At 43.1% G+C, this 23,376-nt stretch overlaps 2 protein-coding genes across 5 annotated transcripts in view; one reads left to right on the top strand and one right to left on the bottom strand.

The window, feature by feature from the left end:
* Positions 1-9,634, top strand: part of LOC124036370 (LIM domain kinase 2-like) — a 43,094-nt gene extending 33,460 nt beyond the window's left edge. For all 4 annotated transcript variants that reach the window (XM_046350873.1, XM_046350872.1, XM_046350875.1 and 1 more), the window contains 10 exons: positions 619-830; positions 976-1,162; positions 1,275-1,361; positions 1,739-1,870; positions 4,022-4,078; positions 4,668-4,733; positions 5,819-5,993; positions 6,107-6,162; positions 6,372-6,529; positions 7,015-9,634. In XM_046350873.1, the coding sequence (XP_046206829.1) occupies positions 619-830; positions 976-1,162; positions 1,275-1,361; positions 1,739-1,870; positions 4,022-4,078; positions 4,668-4,733; positions 5,819-5,993; positions 6,107-6,162; positions 6,372-6,529; positions 7,015-7,225 (1,341 nt within the window). In that variant the 3' untranslated portion in view covers positions 7,226-9,634. The remainder of the gene's footprint in view (positions 1-618; positions 831-975; positions 1,163-1,274; positions 1,362-1,738; positions 1,871-4,021; positions 4,079-4,667; positions 4,734-5,818; positions 5,994-6,106; positions 6,163-6,371; positions 6,530-7,014) is intronic.
* Positions 9,635-9,947: 313 nt separating this feature from the next.
* Positions 9,948-17,330, bottom strand: LOC124036371 (phosphoinositide-3-kinase-interacting protein 1-like). Its single transcript, XM_046350876.1, has 7 exons — positions 17,293-17,330; positions 16,754-17,079; positions 16,206-16,334; positions 15,517-15,633; positions 13,685-13,849; positions 13,327-13,405; positions 9,948-11,683 (listed from the first exon to the last, which is right to left on the bottom strand). Exons 2-7 carry the CDS (start codon positions 16,818-16,820, stop codon positions 11,470-11,472), a joined length of 771 nt encoding a protein of 256 aa, XP_046206832.1. The 5' UTR covers positions 16,821-17,079; positions 17,293-17,330; the 3' UTR covers positions 9,948-11,469.
* Positions 17,331-23,376: the final 6,046 nt, after the last annotated feature.

Here is a 23,376-nt window from a genome sequence, read left to right as displayed (position 1 = left end):
GTGAATGAAATAGACCACATATACACTTATACTTGTTTACTTTACTTTTAGACTCTATAAATTGACTCAAATAATTTACTCTAGCAAGTTTGCCACCGGCCCGCTGTAGTAGGTAAGTAAAGCGGAAGTCAAATCCATCACTTCCATTGTTTGGCTGTGCCCATAGCCACGTTCTAATATGAGGTGGATTGAAGACAGAACATGATCTTTGCATTCTGTCCATTCTGCCTTAATTGAAACATTCTTTAGTTGGGGAGGATGGCATCTGGAAGGACTCAACACAATCTCACCACACCACCTTACCAAACCATGTGCATTCCAATGGTGCATTCACTGATATCATTTTAGTTCCCACCTTTCCTGTTTCCCACAAGGTGCGTTCGAATTAAAATTCTTTGGCTCCATTCAAGTCATGTTGTATAAGTCAATTTGATAGCTCTTCGGGGGGTCAGAAATCAGGAACCTGTTCTCATTGGAACCCTGCCTAGTTCTTCTAATTGCATCCTGTGTTCTATGGGCCTTATACCAATACCTCTGTCATTAGTGTTGCGTGCTCATCTTACTATGTCAGAGAGGACTTTGTCCAAGCAGATTCTGTATTTTCATTGGTGTTTTCAGGTGGAGGACCTCATCCATCGGACCAGTCAGACACTGCAGCTGCTCATAGAGTATGATCCAGTCAGGCAGCGGTTGGACAGGCTCAGACTGGGGTCCTCGCAAAACCGCTTGGGGGTCCCCGCCACCTCCCGCATGCGCCTGTCTTCGCCCTCTAACAGTGTTCTGGAGAGGACAGACGTGGATGACGGCACCCTAAAGAGGAGGTCTCTAAGGTACAGCTGAACCAGCTGACCTTAGGAGAGAGAGTCTAATCATTGGGGGCAGAAATGGAGAGATACAAAGTTATTTATAGTTTGTTCCAGTATATCTTGATCTACTTATGTCTAATTGACATTTGTCCCTCTCTGTAAATGGAAGGCGTAGCAACAGCATCTGTAAGTCCCCTGGGCCAACCTCCCCTAAGGAACACCCTATCCTGACCCGGGACATTGGGCGCTCCGAATCCCTGCGCTCCTCCAGCAGCTGCTCCCATCGCATCTTCCGCCCCTGTGACCTCATCCACGGAGAAGTGCTGGGCAAGGGCTTCTTCGGCCAGGCTATCAAGGTCAGCTTCTCACCCAACAATCAACCTCTTTTTCCACACACATCTCAATCTCTCACATCTACTCCATGCCTTCACACAGGCGTCAGTGTTTTGTTTTTCTCCTCATTGACAGGTAACCCACAAAGCCACTGGTGAGGTGATGGTGATGAAGGAGTTGATTCGCTGTGATGAGGAGACGCAGAAGACCTTTCTAAAGGAGGTCAGTAGTCTAGTCCACTCATCCTTACGGATTTGCTTCAGTCTTCAGAGGGAAAAATAAGCTTCAGAATTTTTTCAAAGATCAAATTTGGAAATTGATTGCTGTGGTGTTAAAGTTCAGATCGAAAGCATAAAGGTGCGTTTTTAAAGATGGAATCTGCAGTAAGGGGAAATGGCGCCACTGGCCGCCCACCACCGTTGTTATTGTTTTTGTTGTCGAATTGAGGAGAGTCATGGTAAAACAAAGTTCAGTACATATGGTGGTCTTCTATTGCGCGTGCAATGATGTCCGAGGTAGAAAATACTGTGTTGGTTGTTTACAGGACGTGGCTGGTTCACCATTAAGGATTGCAGCTTTAAGTGTATCTCTCTCTCCAGGTCAAAGTGATGAGGAGTCTGGAACATCCCCACGTGTTGAAGTTCATCGGTGTGCTATACAAGGACAAGAGGCTGAATTTAATAACCGAGTTTATTGAGGGAGGCACACTGAAGGATTTCATTGGAGACATGGTGCGTTTCAGCTAATTAATTCACTTAACCCTCTCTCTTCTCTCCCACTGCACCAAAATACAGTTTATAAATAAATAGCTGTTACTGTTTTCCTTAAAGGTATACTTTGAGGGCCTCCCGGGTGGCGCAGTGGCTAAGGGCGCTCTACTGCAGCGCTAGCTGTGCCATCAGAGTCCCTGGGTTCGCGCCCAGGCTCTGTCGTAACCGGCCGCGATCGGGAGGTCCGTGGGGCGATGCACAATTGGCCTAGCGCCGTCCGGGTTAGGGAGGGCTTGGTCGGTAGGGGTGTCCCTCTCATCGCGCACCAGCGACTCCTGTGGCGGGCCGGGCGCAGTGCACGCTAACCAAGGTTGCCAGGTGCACGGTGTTTCCTCCGACACATTGGTGCGGCTGGCTTCCAGGTTGGATGTGCGCTGTGTTAAGAAGCAGTGCGGCTTGGTTGGGTTGTGTATCGGAGGACGCATTGTGAATTTTTCTGAACCGTCTCAGTGCAGCTCCTTATATTAGGGCGCTTTCCCTTTAATTCCCAATTAAATAGCCAGCATCAGCTGCGCAAAAGTGTGGGGTTGTGATGGAGACGTGAATGAGGATGTGTTCAACCCTCAGTTCCGAAGCTTCTCTATTCCGTTTGTTTTGTTGCCGTTAAACGTGTGTTTTGAAGCCTAAGGGATTTTACCCAGGATCGGATCCACTCTTTGCGTCCGTGGACTACACCTCTCTGTCCGTGGACTACACCTCTCCGTGGCCTTTCTCCGCTGGAGATCTATTGGCGGATTGGATTGTCTGACTGACCGACTGACCTTTTTGTATACGGTATTTCATTTGTTTTGATGTGAGGTATACTGTGATGATTTATGTAGTTAGTTGCAGTTGAGGACTTAGTAAGAGTTGATACGCTTTAAAGTTCTGTGGTAAAATTATTGTTATATTGATTGTATGTTTAATACTGGGTTTACGCTACACTGAATGAACGGACAAACATTGCGTGACAAACGTCACTTGAGTTCACTGAACTCTTTTACAGGGCTGGACTCTTTTTAGGCCCGAGGTACAGGACATTTCTGGAGGAACCAGAACTCATTGTGATATTATTATATGTGTGTGTGTAATCATTGTTGTTGCTAATACAACCCACGCAAAAGAATGTCGTTGTTTTTGAAGTTCTTTCCAATGTTTTAAGGGTTTATGAAAAATGTATTTCCATCCTGACTTTTACATAAGTCCTTTGTATTGGTGTAGACTTGACGGACCAGATGGGACTCATTCCCACCCAAACTAAAAGGAGAAACCAATGTTTTCTCTGGTAGGCACAACCTACCTGGCACCCCTATAAATAATAACCTCAAGTCAAAACTGTAACAGCATGACTTTCAACCTTCGTCTCTCCCGAGCCCGTACGGGAGTTGTAGCGATGAGACAAGATAGTAGCTACTAACAATTGGATACCACGAAATTTGGGAGAAAAAGGGGTAAAATTCAACACAAAAAAAGGTATACTTTGGGATTTTGGCAATCTACTTACCCGGAAAAAAGTCATATGAACTTGTGGATACCATTTTTATGTCTGGCAAGTATGAAGGAAGTTAGAGGACGTCAGACTTCCAGACATTGTGCTAATGCTAGTTAGCATTGGCTCACAAAACTACCTATATACTGGACACAGAGACGAAAAATGGTATCCACGAGTTCATCGGACTCTGGGAAAGTAGATACAGGGCTTCATTGCCAATCCCAAAGTATCCCTTTAAGGGCCTATGCTGTGTGGGACTGGGACTGACTTGACCTGAGGTAAACTCTGCTCAGATAAAGGCTGTTGGCTCAGTGGTGGGCTGGCTGGCATGTCAACCAGCAGAGATGTGGAATTGGGGTAAATATAGCAAGTGTTCCCAGGTGAAAATTCAAAGGAGTTTATTACCACCTTTACTTCCCAGATTGGATCATTTACACCGCAGTCCAACAAAACATATGGTCAACAGCAATCAGAGGGAACTGGAGTTTAAATGATTTGATTTGAGATTTTCAGTGGTGGGTTACACTATGATTTTGTGTAACTTTCCTTTGAACTCCCACAATATTCTGTGTAGCCATAAAGGCTACTCAGGGGCCCACCTATTCATTTCTTGTTGTTTATTTTTCCATGGGTTGCTACAGGACCAGTTTCCATGGGAGCAGAGGGTTAGTTTCGCCAAAGGCATTGCTTCTGGAATGGTGAGTTGGCCCCTTCCAGGGATATTTACTGTTGGAGGTTAAATACTGTCCATGTAGACACTGACTGCTTGTTGTTCAGCTGGAGCAGCTTCCAATATGTATGGTGGTAGTTAAACACAATGCATTTTAAAGGTACAGTACTTGGTTTCAGGTTGACTCTGACTCTATGAACTGAGATCAGATTACTTGAGGCAGGGATTGCTCTTGCCAATGGGTCATACTGGAGTGTGGGGCTTTGCAGTGACCTAGGGGTAGCCATATGTTCCACATACCTTAATGTCTGTCTTAGCCAACAGAGTGGGAGGCCTTCCAATTTCCCTGGAGACCACATCAATACTGACAGTTCCTTATTCTCTGATTCCCTTTCCTTACAACCCACAGTCCCTCCACAGAAACACAAGTATGTAGGGCAACAAAATCATTTATTGTCAAGACATTGTCAAATGATGACGTTTCTATCAGCCAGGCTTAGTGGGAGACGTTTTAAAGCTACATTGTTTTCTATGCAGCATAAAGCACTATTTCTGTCTTTAATATGCTTCCTCTTGTGGATGATTAGTTTGTTTGACTATTTTTTTCCTTATTTCAGGCTTACTTGCATTCAATGAGCATCATCCACAGAGATCTTAACTCTCACAACTGCCTGGTGAAACTGGTAGGTGACCTATCCTGAATTGTACATGGCACGCTAACTCAAAGATAGACAGGTAGAGGAGAATTATAGAAGAGCAGAGATCCATTCGTTTTCCTGATCCATTTACAGAAACATATGCAGATACCACTCCTGCTTCAATATCTCTTGTTAATCAGTCATTGTTTCTCTCCTATACCAAAATGTGTGTTTGGCTTCTAAACTGTTAAAGATTGATGTACTGTGGGTAGTGTAGCTTCTTGTTTTAGATTAACCTGGAGGCAGGGTGTTCTATAACATGCTTTGTTGTTGTGACAGAAGTCTTTGATTGGGACAGAGTAGTCTTGTTGGTACAGGCCAGGTAGAGCTATGTTCTATTCTAGCAGCAGAACACAACTCACAACAACATATTGTGTAAGTAATAAAGTACAGGCTTATATAGGTCTTCACAGAACTTTCACTGTATGTCAACCCTCCATGAGGTGTAATGAGTCTTGTCTGTTATTTCCACAGGCAGATTCATTGATTTACATGTAGTGACCTATGTATAACTGTATACCTGTCTCAGTTCAGTGTCTATATATATATATGTATGTATGTATGTATGTATGTATGTATGTATGTATGTATGTATGTATGTATGTATGTATGTATGTATGTATGTATGTATGTATGTATGTATGTATGTATGTATGTATGTATGTATGTATGTATGTATGTATGTATGTATGTATGTATGTATGTATGTATGTATGTATGTATGTATGTATGTATGTATGTATGTATGTATGTATGTATGTATGTATGTATGTATGTATGTATGTATGTATGTATGTATGTATGTATGTATGTATGTGTGTATAGGAAGACAACACACATTGTTTACAGTTGATATACCTATCTGGTCATACTTTATTGTGATTTATTTTATTGGTCATTGACTTTACACACAAGCAACAACTCTTGGAAACAATCTTATCTTTTGTTGTTATTTGACCCATATTGATTGAGGTATGTTAAGTAATATGCTCCTTGACTGAAGAAAACACCTGGCACTGTTACATTGCCACGTCATATTCTGTTGCCCTCTAACCCCTGACCTCCCTCAGGACAACACAGTGGTGGTGGCAGACTTCGGCCTATCCCGGCTCATGGTGGAGGAGGTCAAGCAACCTCCCCCTGAGAAACTGGTCAATAAGAAGAGGGTTTTCAGGCGCATTGACCGTAAGAAGCGCTACACAGTGGTGGGGAACCCCTACTGGATGGCTCCAGAGATGCTGAATGGTGAGCAAAGCAGGAGGACCTAGCTTGGAGCTGTGGATCACGCGTATCATTCACTTTAACACTTCTTCATTCATTGTATGCTGGCCTGTTAATTAACATTTTGTCATCCTCAGGTAAACGCTATGATGAAAAGGTGGACATTTTCTCCTTTGGGATTGTGCTTTGTGAGGTAAGAATACCATTTTAAAGGCCTGCTTTTTATATTTACTCACAGAATTAGGCTATGGGCTGTATGTTGAAATGGAGAATACTTGTTGTGTTTGGAAATTGCGCTAATGTTGCTTCTGTATCATTTGTTTTGTTTGATTTGTCCACAGTGTTGGTCAGATACTGCAATCTTGAGTGTATATCCATTTTTAACTCTCTCTCTTATTGTAGATTATTGGGCAGGTGAATGCAGACCCAGAGTGCCTTCCCAGGACCTATGACTTTGGCCTGAATGTAGACAAGTTCATGGAGAAGTTTCTCCCTGACAACTGCCCTCCAGCTTTCTTCCCATTGGCTGTGGCTTGTTGTGACCTCATCCCTGAAAACAGGTGAGTTGAGACAATTGTTTTATACAGTGGCTGATGGCTTAAGATGCTGAGTAATGTATTTCAGTTGAATGTATTACTTTGATACACAAGTCAGTGTAGTGACAACATAGCTGTAGTAGGCATGTATATAAAACATTCTGTAATTGAAGGCTCAAAGTAACAGCGAAAACAAAGGTAGAGACCAGGGAGGGAGATAACAGATAGGGGGTGAGGGGTAGCACATAGAACAGAAAGCACAGTGTTTGTAACTGAGCTGAACGGCCACATGTGGGAAAGTTTTCCCCTGCCTCCCCATGAGACGTTATCCAGGCTATTCTCTGCCCTCTAGAGCCACAGAAGCAAGTGGAAAAACCGAACACTCTTTAGAACCAGATAGCATCTCCGTCTCAGAAGGCAGATTGCTCCCTCATGTTCTCTCACACCATGACCTTCCTTCCTGGTTGTAACCTCTCACCCCCTGTATCTCCCCCCCACTCCCTCCCCAGGCCTGCCTTCCAGAAGCTGGAGGACTGTTTTGAGGCCCTGTTCCTTAACCAGGAGATGGGCATCCGTCTGCCAGCCGAACTGGAAGAGCTGCACCAGAAACTGTGTCGACTCCACCCTCCAAAAGAAAGCTCCTCGCTCCCAGCTCCCCAGAGCACAGTCCCAACACCAGCCCCTCCAGAGGAGTCCAGCCTGGCTGACAATGGCACCTAGCAGACGCCTGCCCCTCTGGATCCCCAAGCCATCCCTCCAAGACCGCAGCCTGGACTGCACTAACACAGCTGGAGGAGGGGTGGGGAAGACAAACCTAACTCATGCCATCTGGGAACTGGATAACCTGAGCTAGCTGGACCAAGCTCCTCTCTCTGTGTGTTATGTTGATATGGTCTGTAGTGGATGGGTATGAGTGACCATACAGCTCTGAGAGCACCAAGGAACTGCAGTGTGTGTAGACTGGAGACAAGGGAGACACATTTTAATGAGAAGACTAGAGGTGTTTGATATTTATTTTTGTCCTGTTACATTTTTTAAATGTTTTTTTTTTGCACACACCAGGACATGCAGGGTTTTACACATCTGTTTGCCATGCTATCAGATCCTGTTATGTGGTTGGTTCTCTGCTCTCTCAATATGATTCCTTATTTTATCGAGACAATCTCTCAGCAGCATTTAATATCAATCCTCATGTGAAAGCTGTTGTGTTTTTCACGGACTGTTTTTATCTCGTCGGGTGGGTCTTAAGTTGTAGTGTGGATTGTGGAGAGAAGACTCGCTCGGCGAGCAACAGCAGTGAAAATCGAAATGTGTGACAGACTAGCTGATTGACGGAGTTAACCCAGGGCAGAGCATTTGGAGTGAAGTTTGTTTACCAACTGGAGGACAGAGGGGTATCCTACGAAGCAGATTTGAGTAGTTAGCAAGGTTACTTTGGTCAACTCGGAATAACTGGTCATACGAAGGTGATTCACCTTTTATCCAGGTACATTTCTATGACAATGAATCCTTCAGAACTAACCTTTTCCGGGTCAGGCTAATTCAGTTAACTCTACTTACTCTGAAACGACTGAGCCACGAGTTGAGGACTGCATCATCATCCCTTTCAATTGGAGGAAGACGGCTGATTAAAATATATCACATTACACATTTATTACTGACGGAATGCATTTACATTTTCCAGCACAGGACCACTTAATGTAGACATAATGCAGTTATTTTATTGATAGGAGTGGGGAAAGAAAGACGGTTGTGCATTGATAAGCACACCAAAGTCTGCATTAACGATAAGTAATAAATATACCATAGCCTGCTGAATTTGCAAGATACCTTTTATTTTAGTTTGACTTCAGCACAAATTAAAATGTGGCACTGACATGCCCATGGATCGAAGTTGTAGCATTGTTGCAATGACGAGTTCGGCATTCAACTAGCCATGTGCAACATGCACTCGCAGTTACAAGCCTGCTAGAGTTAGTGGCAGGCGGACAAGCAATATCCACCGTCATAGTACGGATGAAGCCTGAGCTGGAATGTGAAGCTAACTGAAACTAGTTAGCTTTCGAAAACGCTAAGTAGATTTAGCTTGCTTTGTAGGATACCCCTTTGGCGTGAAGAGCACAGCAGGGACCAAACAAGCACTCTCTGAGGAGGCCACACACTGTCACACCAGTCAGAGAAATATGTGGAGCTGTGTCAAAGGAATGTCATGAGCTCACTGACCAGGAAAATCCTCTTCAAACATTCAACTTGAAATGTGACCTTGATTTTAGAGAACCTCCCAGCCTCAATGATGGCATCAGATTCACTCTACAACTGTTAACAGTAATCATCCTTTAGTCTTATTGTCATGTGGTTTGTGGGGCATCTACTAATGTAAAGTTACTGTAGAGGGTGGACATGGTAGTGTATAGATTTTCTTACAATTAACAAAATGTTTTTAATCCACTAAATTAACTGAGTTTGTTTTGTCCATGTGCACATGGACAGATTTTAAATTTGTATTATGATTTGGGAATTTGGAGCTGTTGACAGATTTGGAGTTTGTTATAGGATGAATAGTGTTTTTACATGCAGCACACCTTTAGAACCAGACTGGTACCTGGTGCTTGTTGATAAGGACCACTCAACTCTGATTGGACAGCATGAACCTGGTGTGTACTTAATGGAGCTCTGCTCTCAAAGGCATTGTACAACTTACTAAAAAGGGCTCTGTTTACACAGGCAACCCAATTATGATCTTTTTCCCACATTCGTCTTGACCAATCACATCAGGTAGCCTATCGGTTAAGAGCGTTGGACCAGTAAGAAATCTGGTTCAATTCCCCGAGCTGACTAGGCAAAATCTGTCTGTGCCCTTGAGCAAGGCATTTAACCCTAATTGCTCTGCTAAATGTATATTTTTCAGATCTGTTTGGTCAAAGGACAAATTAGTGAAATATCTAAATGGGCTGCTTTTGTAAACCCTGACAAAGTGAATTGTAGTTAAATAAAACTGGATTTATATATTTAAGTTGGCTGTAAGAAATGTATATATGCCTAAGGGAATCAAGGGTTTGTAGATTTTGTTTAGACATGAACAATATTTGTAGAATATGGAGATTAAAATAAACATGGTTTTGTATGCTAGCATAATCTAAGGTACTGATTTGTACACATTGTAATCACTTATCACCATGATGTTGAATGAATACAATTCATTTTTTGCTAATATACTAACTTTAAAGATGCACACAAACCCTACTCTCTTTGTAAATGAATGTGTAGATGACCACTAGAGGGTGGTATAGTGTATAACTTTGCTCATGGGATGGGTGAATCTTAAACCTGATAGTCTTATTGAATTCCCAGTGAGCATGAGTCACTCACTTTTAGCAGGTTTCAGCTAAATTAAGGAACTCATTTGTATTCATTTAAAATGTGAGGAATGAGGATGCAGTTATGCTTTTTCAAAGTACATTATATTGAAATCTGCCAAACTTACAAATACAAGTACTAATTTCCAATGATTAGCAACAGTGAAGAAACTTTTTTTTTTTAATCAGCATTGCACCAAAACTAAGGAACCAATGATTGAAGAGTAATCCAGTGATGCAGAATGACAACCATTTGGAGTGATGCAAGATATTGCATTAGCAGAATAGAGCAATCATGTAAAGCAGAAAGATATTACATTTAATCCCAACAAGAGTTTGTTGGTCAATAACACATTACATTTTCTAACCAACTGTGGCATTACTTTCAGCATCCTGTTTCAAAACATGCAACAGGCTGCTTATTATGCAATTATTCCATCCTGTACATATCAAATATGGTAGGTTACCTCAGTTTGACTCATATCCTGTTTACCCTTTTGCGTTGCTCGTCTGCTTGCCCTGACGTTTGGGACGAATTCAAATCTAATGCCCCAGGCTTCAACTTTGAAACAGACTTCTGTTCTGCCCAAGCATCATTCAGACAGCCTCTGTTCGGTTCTAGCCAGACCTCAGACTAAGCTGTATTCTGTTTCACAGCTGTGCTGCGGCATTTCCTCCTGAGAACAGACTCTCCGATTTACAAAGACGTCTCCCTTTTCCTGTCAGTCTCTAACCTAAGGGACCATACAGCCTGTCCTCTCATGTAAAGCCACCGACTCCTGATGTTTCTAGTTACTGCACATTGGTTTCTATCACCCAGCCTTATGAGTTAAACAGAAGGGTCACCATGTACAAACACATTCATTATGCTAAGGCAGCTTCAGAGAGCAGGAGATGTTTCCTTTTCTTTTGCAGATCTGACATAAATGTTCCCTCATGCTAATTATTACTCCACATCTGTTCCAACGGCCTTTAAGATGTCTAACGCAGATGTTTAACAGGGCTATCCTATTCCTATACTAGATGCCCTCCCCAGACCCGCCCTAGCACAGCCAAAAGGGCCAGGGGAAGTGTAGCATTGTTTTCGCAGGTAAGCCCATAACACCAAACTGCTAAACACCTCAATTTAAAAATAAGTAAAGACTATGAATTCCCCCTTTCCAAACACTGTCTCCTACTCTTCATCCAAAGCTTATAACATCACCCTCCATCATTAATGTTGATTGATGCACATCCCATTCACAAGACAATCATACTGCTATAGCAGAGCGTCAGCCCGTGATCATGTTTTCTTGGATATGAAATGCACGGTTTCTTAATGAGCATCCCTGACATGCACTTTTGTACACAACCCTCCCCGATTGGTCTCCACGTGGAGTGAAATTAGTCCTTCAGCTCCACCTGTTGTCATCTTTTCCCCTGTTGGTGACACTTGTGTTAAAACCAGGGCAATAAGGACACAATTTAGTCTTTGGAGCTCAGCCCTGCTCCCCTTCTCCTCATAGGCCTTCAAAAAAGGGGGGTTGATTTGGGGGCTGAGGGGAGTATTTGGATCCTTTGAGGTTTGAATGTCCTTGTTCATTCCCAATTCAGTGGGGTGGTCAGTGCTCAGGCTCCTGGGGTACCAGCCTGCTGGCCCATCAGGGGGTCTCCCCCCTCCATGCCCTCCTGGGTGGGGGTCTGCTCCTGGGCCATGATGACGATGGAGTTCTCATCCACCAGCTCACAGGTTGGGTTGGAGAAGGCCGACAGGGGCAGGGTAATCCTCTGCATCTCCCGCTCATACACTCGCTGTTCATGCTGCTTCTTCAGGTCCCGACCCCTGCAACAAACAGCACAGACACAAGAGGTTAGGATGACGGTGGTACTGATCATCGGAGAAGATTATGTAGGCGCGTGGGGTTGTTTACAATAACAGTTTACAGGACTAATGTCTTTAACCTGAAGAGAAAAAAACACTGCTATGAATCAGAGTTTCATCATAGCATGCCTCGGCAACTTCCAATGACCTGCATCATCTTTCGAAACACAGAGACAGCTAGGTCACGATTTCTATTTATGACCAGAACGAGAGGCAACGTCCCATACTGAGTCTCATATCACTGGGATGAGGCTACTGTATCTGGTCTGGCACAGGGAATGTTTTGATGGGACCAGGGCTAGGTGGTGGCAGGCATCCTGCAGTATGACATAAGCCAGTCCAGGCAGCTGACTGGGGCAGAGTGTCAAATGGCACCCTATTTCCTAGAGTTCTTCTCAAAGTTAGAGCACTATGGAGGGAATAGGGTGCCAGTTGGGGTACATTCTGAGGGTGTGAGATCTGCTGAACCCTATCCAACACGGGGAACATGCCATTCTTTTGGACTGGCGCCTCTTCCTGCTTGACTGCTTCTATGCGACACGTTACGCAACTGTGCTCTGCTCCACTACAGCACAGATTCCTATGCATTGGGTTTGCATAGTGTAATTTTAGGAATCAGCAAATCCTCCTAACCCGACTATTCACACTTTTCCTAGGCTTGTGGGGCCATCCTTCCAAATCTTGTTGACTTGATAAGCACAGGCTTCAGAGGCTACACTTTTTTCTTAAAACTGATATTACTGCGTGAGAAAGAAATCAATTTCCTTGACCGATTTAAATCAAGCTACTCTAAACACCCCCCCCAGCTTCTTAGAATAGATAACGCTGACAGTCACATAATCAGATTAGACAGCCAAACTTGGAGCTCCAGAACATTTAGTTCTGTGCCAGAGGCCATCAGTCAGAATCCCCCATCTGCAGAACTGGGTCCTTCTCTCTGTCTGCTGCACCACTGCAGTAGATTCTCTATCTCCCCCAGGACTCCTGCATGCTCTCCACTACTTCAGAAACATCAAACGCGGGTGCTTAAAATAGCCAGGCTACAGGCGCTCTCTTTTTTCTCCCTTCTGCTTTCATGTTGTTGTTGTTGTGGCTTCTGAACAGGCCTCATCACATTGGAGAGAGACCGCTATCAGGATGGGTAGTGGAGGGAAGCAACAGGATGGGTAGAGGGGGAGGCAGCCTGTGGCCTCTGCTACACATCCTGGTAACATTCTGTGCCAACTGCCCACACAAGCCCTCCCTCACCCCACTGACATTCTGCCTGAGAGGTTCCAAACCTTTAACTGGTGCCTGTGTCATGGACACAAGTCTAAGCTGTGCAACGCTGCATCAGAGTTCTGAATCACCAATATAGTGGAACATTTTGTTCATGTTCTATTTCAGTCTCTCTGTGCTATAGAAATAAGCATCTGTTGCAAATCCATGTAACATTGTGTGTCCCTACTCTCTGAAGCACCATTTGGTGTAGTGGTTCCTGGGTTCTTACATCACTCAGACATACCACATGATGCAACCTAACAAAGTAGTAGACAATAACTTGGGTTTTAATGCTCTGTGTCTCCAGTCGGAGCACCTAGTGTAGCATAGTGGCTGATACTGACCTCTTGTAGAAGTAGCCGAAGGTGATGCCCACCCCCATGAGGATGATGATAGCCATCATGAGGATGCCAACCACATAGCCTGAGAGAGACAGGACACACAGGCTCTATGGTTACCGAACTGAATTCAAAGGTTTATATACAGTCTGCATTTGAAAATGTGCATATCAGTGCACCTCACATTTTATCCCTATGATAATATTGTCCTTTATAACTTATTTATATCCTATTCATCTCATTCTATTGTACTAAGCCGAGCTGGACCACTCTTTTTAAGAGTATCCCTTGAGGCTCACGTTATGGCCCTATCACACCCCCCCTATGTTAATCCCTCTGCTTCAGCAGTGAGATCAGGACATACCGAGAGTGCCCAGGTCCTTCTTCTTGGGTCCTGTGCGTATCCGCTGGCTGATGCCAATGACTGGCTGGACCGCAGCGCCCCCTCTCTGGGCTGACCCAGACTTGGTCAGCTCAAAGACCTCGCTCTGTGCTGTGGTATGGGGGCCTGCCTCTGTAGGGGCTTCTTCTGTGGACAATATGAGAAAAGCAGATAAGATCAACAGCCAATCCCCATAACACTGCCTGTTAGTTTGCTTTCTAGGTTTACTGATGTTGCCTTTGGGTTTGCATACTTGAACACATGATAGTAGTAGTGGATTAAATTGAACTATTGTTTAATTTCACTAAAAGTGCTTTTATTGTAGAATAGATGCGTGAATAATTTCCAGTTTGTCCCATTTTAAGAAATCAGACAGCATGGTTTCTAAAATCACTGCATTGTTTGACATTCAAAACGTTGCTGCATGGACTCAGTAGGACGAGGAGAGCTACTGGATTTGTCTCATTTGTTCACTTTGGAAGCAGTTCTATAAAGAAATTAAATAATTAAAAAGGACAGCCATTTCCCAACAAAATGGGGCAGAAGTGCACTACACGTCACGGAGGAAAGGAAGCTGCTAGTGTCAACATCTGCTCTTGAGCTCCACTGAGTCAGGCCCTACCCCTCCAGAAAAAGTTGTTTATCAACTCTGCTGGAGTTGAAGAGCCTGAGGTCATAACCAGCAGTAGCCAATTACCTACTGTCTCCATGGTAAAAGTATAACTTTCCACCAATGGGTTGAGGAATAGGGTGGGGTTACACCTACCCTGAGGCAGCCATCTGCCTAACAAGTTATGGCTCTACAGGCTCAGTACGGACAGGGCCCTTGTTATTGCTTGACATGCACCTCCTTCCCAGACAATGTGAGAGCAAAGGTCAAACCCCAGGAAACATCCTCAAAGTGGATTAACTGACAAACTGGCCTAGTCTTTTCTTCTCCTACAGTTTCTCACGTGGGATAAGATATTTCTCTAGAGGTGCCTAATTAGCTGTCTTATTTGAACATTGTGCACAAAGAATTAGGAATTAGAATACTTTAATAGGATCTCGATAATTTTGCAGCAGTTCTTGTATAAATTGTTGCATAACTATAAAATAATATATCGTCAAAAAATATTGTGGCAAAAGTGCTCTAGCTTCCTTATGAGAATAAATACATTCTAGGATCCCAAGAAAGAAACTAAGGGGAGCCATGTGTTTTCTTTGTTCTCACGGCCCACTGGGGGGGGGGGGGTGGAGTGTCCCACCATACCACTTCCAGACTCTCACTTTGGATTTAATAATAACATTCACAGGGTTAGAAAGAGCCTCAGAAAAAAACATTAACATTTAATCTCTTTAAAGACAGACATTCCCCAAATAGAGTGACACCCTTTTCCAAGAACTGCATCGAGACTCAATTTAGGGAAGGGCTGAGGCGACAGTCTTTTTCCCATCCAGTAATGCATTTTGCCCAGCCTTGACCTACATTTCAATGTCTGCACAATATTTATTCACTCCGTCGCAGCTATGTTTAAACAGCATTTCTTATTTGGCACATGAAAACTTAAGTGAAAAAGTACATTGTGTGTGCACAGTACATTGTGTGTGCACAGTACATTGTGTGTGCACAGTACATTGTGTGTGCACAGTACATTGTGTGTGCACAGTACGTTGTGTTTACACTATGTAATCACGAACTGATTTTTATCTGCAACAAGTCAGTTTGGTGGAAACCTGCCACTGGTGAGAAAAAGTGCATATTTTCTTTATGCAGCTTTTAGAATAGTCACATGAAAATATGTTGCCAGTTGGATGGAAACCTAGCTAAATACCTTTGCAGGTGTCAATGGCACATGATTGTCTCTGGGCCTGTGCGTCTAGGCCAGTCACGTAGCACCAGGGCTTCTCAGAGGAGTCTGGGTTACGGCAGTAGTTATGGTCCCCAACGCCTACAGAGCATAAAGAAAAGGACACATCAACCAAGTCCTCACAAGGATAGTAAAACAAGGAACATTCTGACAAGTGGGGACATGTTGCTGGTCCCCACAAGGAAAAGGCTATTTTAGGCTTAAGTTCAGGATTACAATTAAGGTTAGGACTAGGGGTTAAAGTTAGGTTTAGCATTAGGGAAAATAAGATTTTGAATGGGAATTAACTGTTAGGTCCCCAAAAGGATAGTAAAAACAAACGTGTGTGTGTGGATATGCATGTGACATCTTTGATATACTGTACTACTGAAATGCATACTCTGGGTAGGTATTTTGCCAACAAGATTCAGATATTAGCAAGGTCAGGTTTGAACTATAACCCACACATAGAGACTAGAGCCTGCAGTTATACACTCCAAATAACATCTAGAACTAAACAAACTGTGTACCATTAAAACAAATGTGAGTGACATTTAAATCATGGCACTTGTAGTGAACACCACAGCAATGGTAGCAGATGATAAACTTGTGTCAAATCAATGAAACAGCAATTTGATGGCATATTACATGTTTGATTGTGTAATGTAATTTACCCATTTGTGAATCTGTATATGCCATTACATCATAGTCCCGGGTTGTGTTGGTCCAGTTTAGACAGGTTTGTCCTGCGGAAGAGCTCTGTTGCTCCCCTCTGTACTCCACACCATTGAATCTGATGCAGTCTGGGGACACATTCAGTGATGTATGGAAAAAAATTGTATTGAAAATTAAGAGGATAAATTACCAGCAAATAAAACATACTAAATGTGGAATGTAAAAGTCTGATGTGTCCACAATGCAATACATTCAAAAAGGAATTCCCATTGAAGTGTCACAATTATGCTTAATAATAATCAACAAAAAATGTATTATTGAATCTTCTTGTTGTAAACAAATACATAACTTATTTAGCAACTGCTTAGACATTTCTCAGGTCCTATACAATAACGGAACTATAACATCCACATTTTAAACTGAAAATAGGATGATAACTTTTTCAACAAAGCATTGCACATTAATTAAGTAACAAATGCACACATTCTATCGGATAATGTGGACTAATGTGAACAAAGGCATTGATTTTCAGTCATATGAATGTTACCTTCCACAATGGATGCGCTGCCCACAAAAGCGACGCTCAGCAAAACAAAGTGCAACGACAAAAACATACTGTAGAATTTATAGGATGAATTCAAACGAAAACAATATGCACGAAAATTAAATTGATAGGCTATTTCTCAACCCCAAAAAATAACTTTGTGTGGAAGCCTATGCTGAATAATTCAGTCAAACTGCTCCCATCTGCAGATCAGCCCTTTCTTGTCGAAGGGAGTAGAGCTTTCTTCGTAAACAGCCTCTCTTGGACAAGGAAATCCCATTTGCAGTATCGTGCGGCTGCGCCAGCATCTTCAAGGTCCTAGAGCCAACCTAGCTCCATGCATAAAAACAGGTGTGTAAAGTACTTATAAGTGTTTTTTTGTTGTTGCTGCTACTTTACTATTTATATTTTTGACAACTTTTACTTTACTACATTCCTAAAGGAATTGTACGTTTTACTCCATACATTTTCCCTGGCACCCAAAAGTACTCCTTATATTTTGAATGCTTAGCAAGACAGTAAAAAGGTTCTGACTCACATACTTATCAAGATAACATTCCTGGTCATCCCGACTGCCTCTGATCTGTCAAAAGCTTCGTTTGTAAATTGTCTGAGTGTGCCCCTGGCTATCCATTAAATAAAACATGTTTTTAAATGGTGCCACCTGCTTTGCTTAATAAGGAATTTGAAATTATTTATACTTTTACTTTTGAAACTTAAGTACATTTTAGAAATTACATTTACTTTGATACTTCAGTATATTTAAACTTTCACTTGAGTCATTTTCTATTAAGGTATCTTTACTTATACTCGAGTATGACCATTTTGTACTTTTTCCACCACTGCAGAAAACAAGCTTTATCCATTGGGACCAAGTTTGAGCACCTGTTGCGTGACACTGTGAATAAAATAAATGAAGCAATGTCTCTGTACAACAATGTGAGCCTGCTGTAGGTAATTTAACTGATTACTAATCCCAAAACTCAATTAGTAGTCTTCCCAAACCAGAAACCGTGGATTGATGGCAGCATTTGAGTGAAACTGAAAGCGCGAACCACTGCTTTTAATCAGGGCAAGGTGACTGGAAACATGACCGAATACAAACAGTGTAATTATTCCCTCCGCAAGGCAATCAAACAAGCTAAGCGTCAGTATAGAGACAAAGTAGAATCTCAATTCAACGGCTCAGACACAAGAGGTATGTGGCAGGGTCTACAGTCAATCACGGATTACATAAAGAAAACCAGCACCGTCACGGACCAGGATGTCTTGCTCCCAGGCAGACTAAATAACTGTTTTGCCCGCTTTGACGACAATACAGTGCCACTGACACTGCCCGCAATGAAAACATGCAGACTCTCCTTCACTGCAGCCGACAGTGAGGAAAACATTTAAACATGTCAACCCTCGCAAGGCTGCAGGCCCAGACGGCATCCCCAGCCGCGCCCTCAGATCATGCGCAGACCAGCTGGCTGGTGTGTTTACGGACATATTCAATCAATCCCTATCCCAGTCTGTTGTTCCCACATGCTTCAAGAGGGCCACCATTGTTCCTGTTCCCAAGAAAGCTAAGGTAACTGAGCAAAACGACTACAGCCCCGTAGCACTCACTTCCGTCATCATGAAGTGCTTTGAGAGACTAGTCAAGGACCATATCACCTCCACCCTACCTGACACCCTAGACCCACTCCAATTTGCTTACCGCCCAAATAGGTCCACAGACGATGCAATCTCAACCACGCTGCACACTGCCCTAATCCATCTGGACAAGAGGAATACCTATGTGAGAATGCTGTTCATCGACTACAGCTCGGCATTTAACACCATAGTACCCTCCAAGCTCGTCATCATGCTCGAGACCCTGGGTCCCGACCCCGCCCTGTGCAACTGGGTACTGGACTTCCTGACGGGCCGCCCCCAGGTGGTGAGGGTAGGCAACAACATCTCCACCCCGCTGATCCTCAACACTGGGGCCCCACAAGGGTGCGTTTTGAGCCCTCTCCTGTACTCCCTGTTCACCCACGACTGCGTGGCCACGCACGCCTCCAACTCAATCATCAAGTTTGCGGACAACACAACAGTGGTAGGCTTGATTACCAACAACGACGAGGCGGCCTACAGGGAGGAGGTGAGGGCCCTCGGAGTGTGGTGTCAGGAAAATAACCTCACACTCAACGTCAACAAAACTAAGGAGATGATTGTGGACTTCAGGAAACAGCAGAGGGAACACTCCACATCGATGGAACAGTAGTGGAGAGGGTAGTAAGTTTTAAGTTCCTCGGCGTACACATCACAGACAAACTGAATTGGTCCACCTACACAGACAGCATCGTGAAGTAGGCGCAGCAGCGCCTCTTCAATCTCAGGAGGCTGAATAAATTCGGCTTGTCGCCAAAAGCACTCACAAACTTCTACAGATGCACAATCGAGAGCATCCTGTCGGGCTGTATCACCGCCTGGTACGGCAACTGCTCCGCCCACAACCGTAAGGCTCTCCAGAGGGTAGAGAGGTCTGCACAACGCATCACCGGGGGCAAACTACCTGCCCTCCAGGACACCCACACCAACCGATGTCACAGGAAGGCCATAAAGATCATCAAGGACAGCAACCACCTGAGCCACTGCCTGATCACCCCGCTATCATCCAGAAGGCGAGGTCAGTACAGGTGCATCAAATCTGGGACCGAGTGACTGAAAAACAGCTTATATCTCAAGGCCATCAGACTGTTTAACAGCCACCACTAACATTGAGTGGCTGCTGCCAACACACGGACTCAACTCCAGCCACTTTAATAATGGGAATTGATGGGAAATGTAAAATATATCACTAGCCACTTTAAACAATACTACCTAATATAATGTTTACATACCCTACATTATTCATTATTCATCTTATATGTATACGTATATACTGTACTCTATATAATCTACTGCATCCTTATGTAATACATGTATCACTAGCCACTTTAACTATGCCACTTTGTTTACATACTCATCTCATATGTATATACTGCACTCAATACCATCTACTGTATCTTGCCTATGCCGCTCTGTACCATCACTCATTCATATATCTTTATGTACATATTCTTTATCCCCTTACACTTGTGTCTATAAGGTAGTAGTTTTGGAATTGTTAGCTAGATTACTTGTTGGTTATTACTGCATTGTCGGAACTAGAAGCACAAGCATTTCGCTACACTCGCACTAACATCTGCTAATCATGTGTAATGACAAATAAAATTTGATTTGATTTTAAATGGCCTTTGTGTCCATGGTCTAATCCAGGGATTGTCAACTCCAGTCCTTCGAACCTGTGTGGTGTCACACTTTTGCCCCAGCCCCAGCTAACACACCTGACTCCAATAATCAACTAATCATGATCTTCAGTTTAGAATGCAATTACTTTAATCAGCTGTGTTTTCTAGGGATGGGGGACAAGTGTGACACCACTCCGGCCCAGTTCCATTGAGGGTCCTACATGGAACCAAAACGTTTCTCCTATGGACAGCCCAAAAAAACGTTTTTCTAAAGGTGTACATGCTCAAATAGATCAGGCCTATTTGGCACTGAATGCTACTAATTTTAATTAAGTTATAGTGAGGGTCATACAACGCAGTTTGATTTGAATAACTTATGGTTTCTCCTGATATTTGAGTAGCTTAATAAATGTTTTTATTGGTAAATAATATATCTGGTTCTTTTAGAATCTTCTGATCTGAACCCTGTGCTAAATGAAACAGAGGAAGAACTATGAAGTTGTTACTCTAGACTTGGTCACCAAGGGCCTTGTTATACTGATCACTGATCAGTTTTTTTCCAATCTTTTTTTTATGGTGGTAAGACTTGACCTCCTCCTTTGGCAGCATAGAACTGCCCTGCCAATCAGATTATAGGCTGCAGGATACATGGAAAGAACAAATAAATGCAGCAAAAGAAAAAAGGAACAATCTCCCTGTACAGTAGCAGCATTGAAACCCATCTCCCTCTTTTGTTCACCATTTATCCTGCTGGCCCACTAGGCCAAATAGAACACATTACAGTACTCATAAATCATTTGCCCCACTGCCCTACTTTGCAAGCTTCCAAAACATCACTTTAGAGACTGTTCAGAGTCCAAACACTGTTCCACTGTATATCTCAAAATCAAGATTTTCCCCAAAAACTCACACTCTGCCAACACATACTGGATTAGTTTACTATTCAGACATTCCTGCTTTTAACACTAAAATAAAACACTTTTTTTAGGTGAACAAACCACTAATGATTTACTTGCCTTCATTCTAAATACAATACTTTCTGCAAATTTTGTTGATAGAGATTTAAACTTCACTGTGGCTTTTTTACTTGCAGGAGGTCTAATCCCAGAGAAACTTTTACCAAAAATATTCACAATATTTTAAGGACTATGTTACTTTAGCGTCAGAGTTACTTGAATTATTATCAGACACACTCTATAAAATAATGCTGGCAATAGACTTTACATTCAACACTTTATCCCAGACAGACCCTTCCATCCCCCCACACAGCCCCTCTCTCTCAACCCTACTGTATTCTCCCTCAGCCTCAGTCACTGACCCATGTTGATGTCACTGACAGGCCAAGACTTCATAAGGGCATGGGGACCGAAGGAGGCCAATGTCAAATGCTATCTCCTCTCCTTGTGCAGGCAGCTGGCTGCTTAAAGGAGAGAGGCCCCTGTCATTGTTGGCTGACCCCAGCAGAAGGAGAGAGCCACAGGCCACTAACAGAGCATGACTCAGTCAGCGTTCACTCAGCAGCAGCTTTTCACACAAATGTCACCCTGCATTGTCAATTACCAATACAAACATTCTCCCTCTCTCTCTCAAACTCTCTATCCCATTCTACAGTCACTCGTTCTTTCTTCCCAAGCTAACACAAATACTCTCTCACACTCTCTTTTTCTCTCATGTAAACACAAATACCCACTGCTGCTGATAGCAGTGTAAGAGGAAGTTAAAACCAATCTTATTCAAACTGACTTCATATATTTGATTAGCTCTTTACATTGAGTTGACCTAAAATCATGTTGTGTTGATGCTGAGTAAAGTGTGAATGTTCCCTCTTATTGTTTTCTTAACCAGAACAGAAGACTGGCAGTGATATGTCAGTAAGTGGAAAAGCAGATTCCTTGTGACCTTAAATGGAACACACAGCTCATAAAAGCCTTGATGCTTACTTGGCCTTGTTCCTGTCTGCCGTGGCTAATCATTTCATTACATAGACACAGACTTAATGAAAACCTCTGAGACTGTATCCAGGTAACCCTGCAGTCTCAGGGAATGGTAACAAAGGCTCTAATAAGGCCAGATGGTCTGCCTCCAGGTTCCTATTAAACCCTAGCCAGAGTGCAGGAAACACACACACACAACACACACACACACACACACACACACACACACACACACACACACACACACACACACACACACACACACACACACACACACACACACACACACACACACACACACACACACACACACACACACACACACTGGAAAATGCCCAACTTTAATTTTCTTAATTATCTATGGAAAGTTTCCCATGGGAAAATATTTGGACAGTTAAATAGGTCATAGTTAGAGTGAGCCAGACAAGGAAACAACACTGAAGTGAAAGGAGCAAGAAGATACTAAAATGTTGTGTATAAGATTACACAAGTTATTTCCATGATTCATTTCATAATGTATTTTTTAGTTCAGTGTTCAGACATGCTCAAGGACCGAAATCACAACATGTTATTTGTCTGTCTGTAAGTAGCACAGAGTTCACATAGAAACATTTGTACTGTTTGTTTTCAAAGCACACAGTGTTGGTATCACAATGAGTATGGCATATATTTATTTATTTATTTAAATCAGTAGATTATGTTAGTGCTATAGTATTGTACCTGCTCTTAGACCTATTTAAATCCTGTAAGATTATACACCCCGTTTATCTCTCTGTGTCTCTCATTTTTCAGAATCAAACGTTCAGATAATAGACTCTTGTTTTCTTAAGTTATCACTACCCCCTTTGTGTGCTGCCCTCCACATCCTGGAACCACACTATTATTTCCTCCAAGGCCAAGAAGGCAGAATTGTATTATTTGTCTGACTGTTGATCACATCTGGTGTATACGCTCCTCGCCTCAATAACACTACATCACACATGATCACACTGACCTCCTCCAAGCACATCAAGGACATATTAGAAAAGGTCATTCAGACCCAATGTACACACAAACGCTTCCAAAGAGGGTGGACAGCACAGTAGCTGTAGCCTCTTATCAAATATTTGCCTGCACTGATAGATGCACATCTCCAACAAAAGGAGTGGACTGCTGTAATGATTATGATGTAAGACTGTTCTAGTGTGTAGGGTGTTGCAGGGAAACCAGCAGCTCTACAGTACAGTCAATCATCTTCATCTGACGGAGGGAGGCAGGCGGTCTGACAATGGACACTTATCCAGGAAGAAGGCCGACCACTAACGGAGCATAAAGCCTTGCATTCCCATGCTGTCTGTCTGTCTCTACTGCTGCCGGCCTACTGCTGGCATTACGTCACCGTCTGAGTCTCTCTGCTGCAGATGAATCCTAATAAGATGTAGCTAATATAGAA

This window comes from Oncorhynchus gorbuscha, linkage group LG05, assembly GCF_021184085.1.
Source record: "Oncorhynchus gorbuscha isolate QuinsamMale2020 ecotype Even-year linkage group LG05, OgorEven_v1.0, whole genome shotgun sequence".
Taxonomy (NCBI): Eukaryota; Metazoa; Chordata; class Actinopteri; order Salmoniformes; family Salmonidae; genus Oncorhynchus; species Oncorhynchus gorbuscha.
The sequence above is the reverse complement of the archived record's forward strand: the minus strand, read 5'-3'. Positions and strand labels throughout refer to the sequence as shown.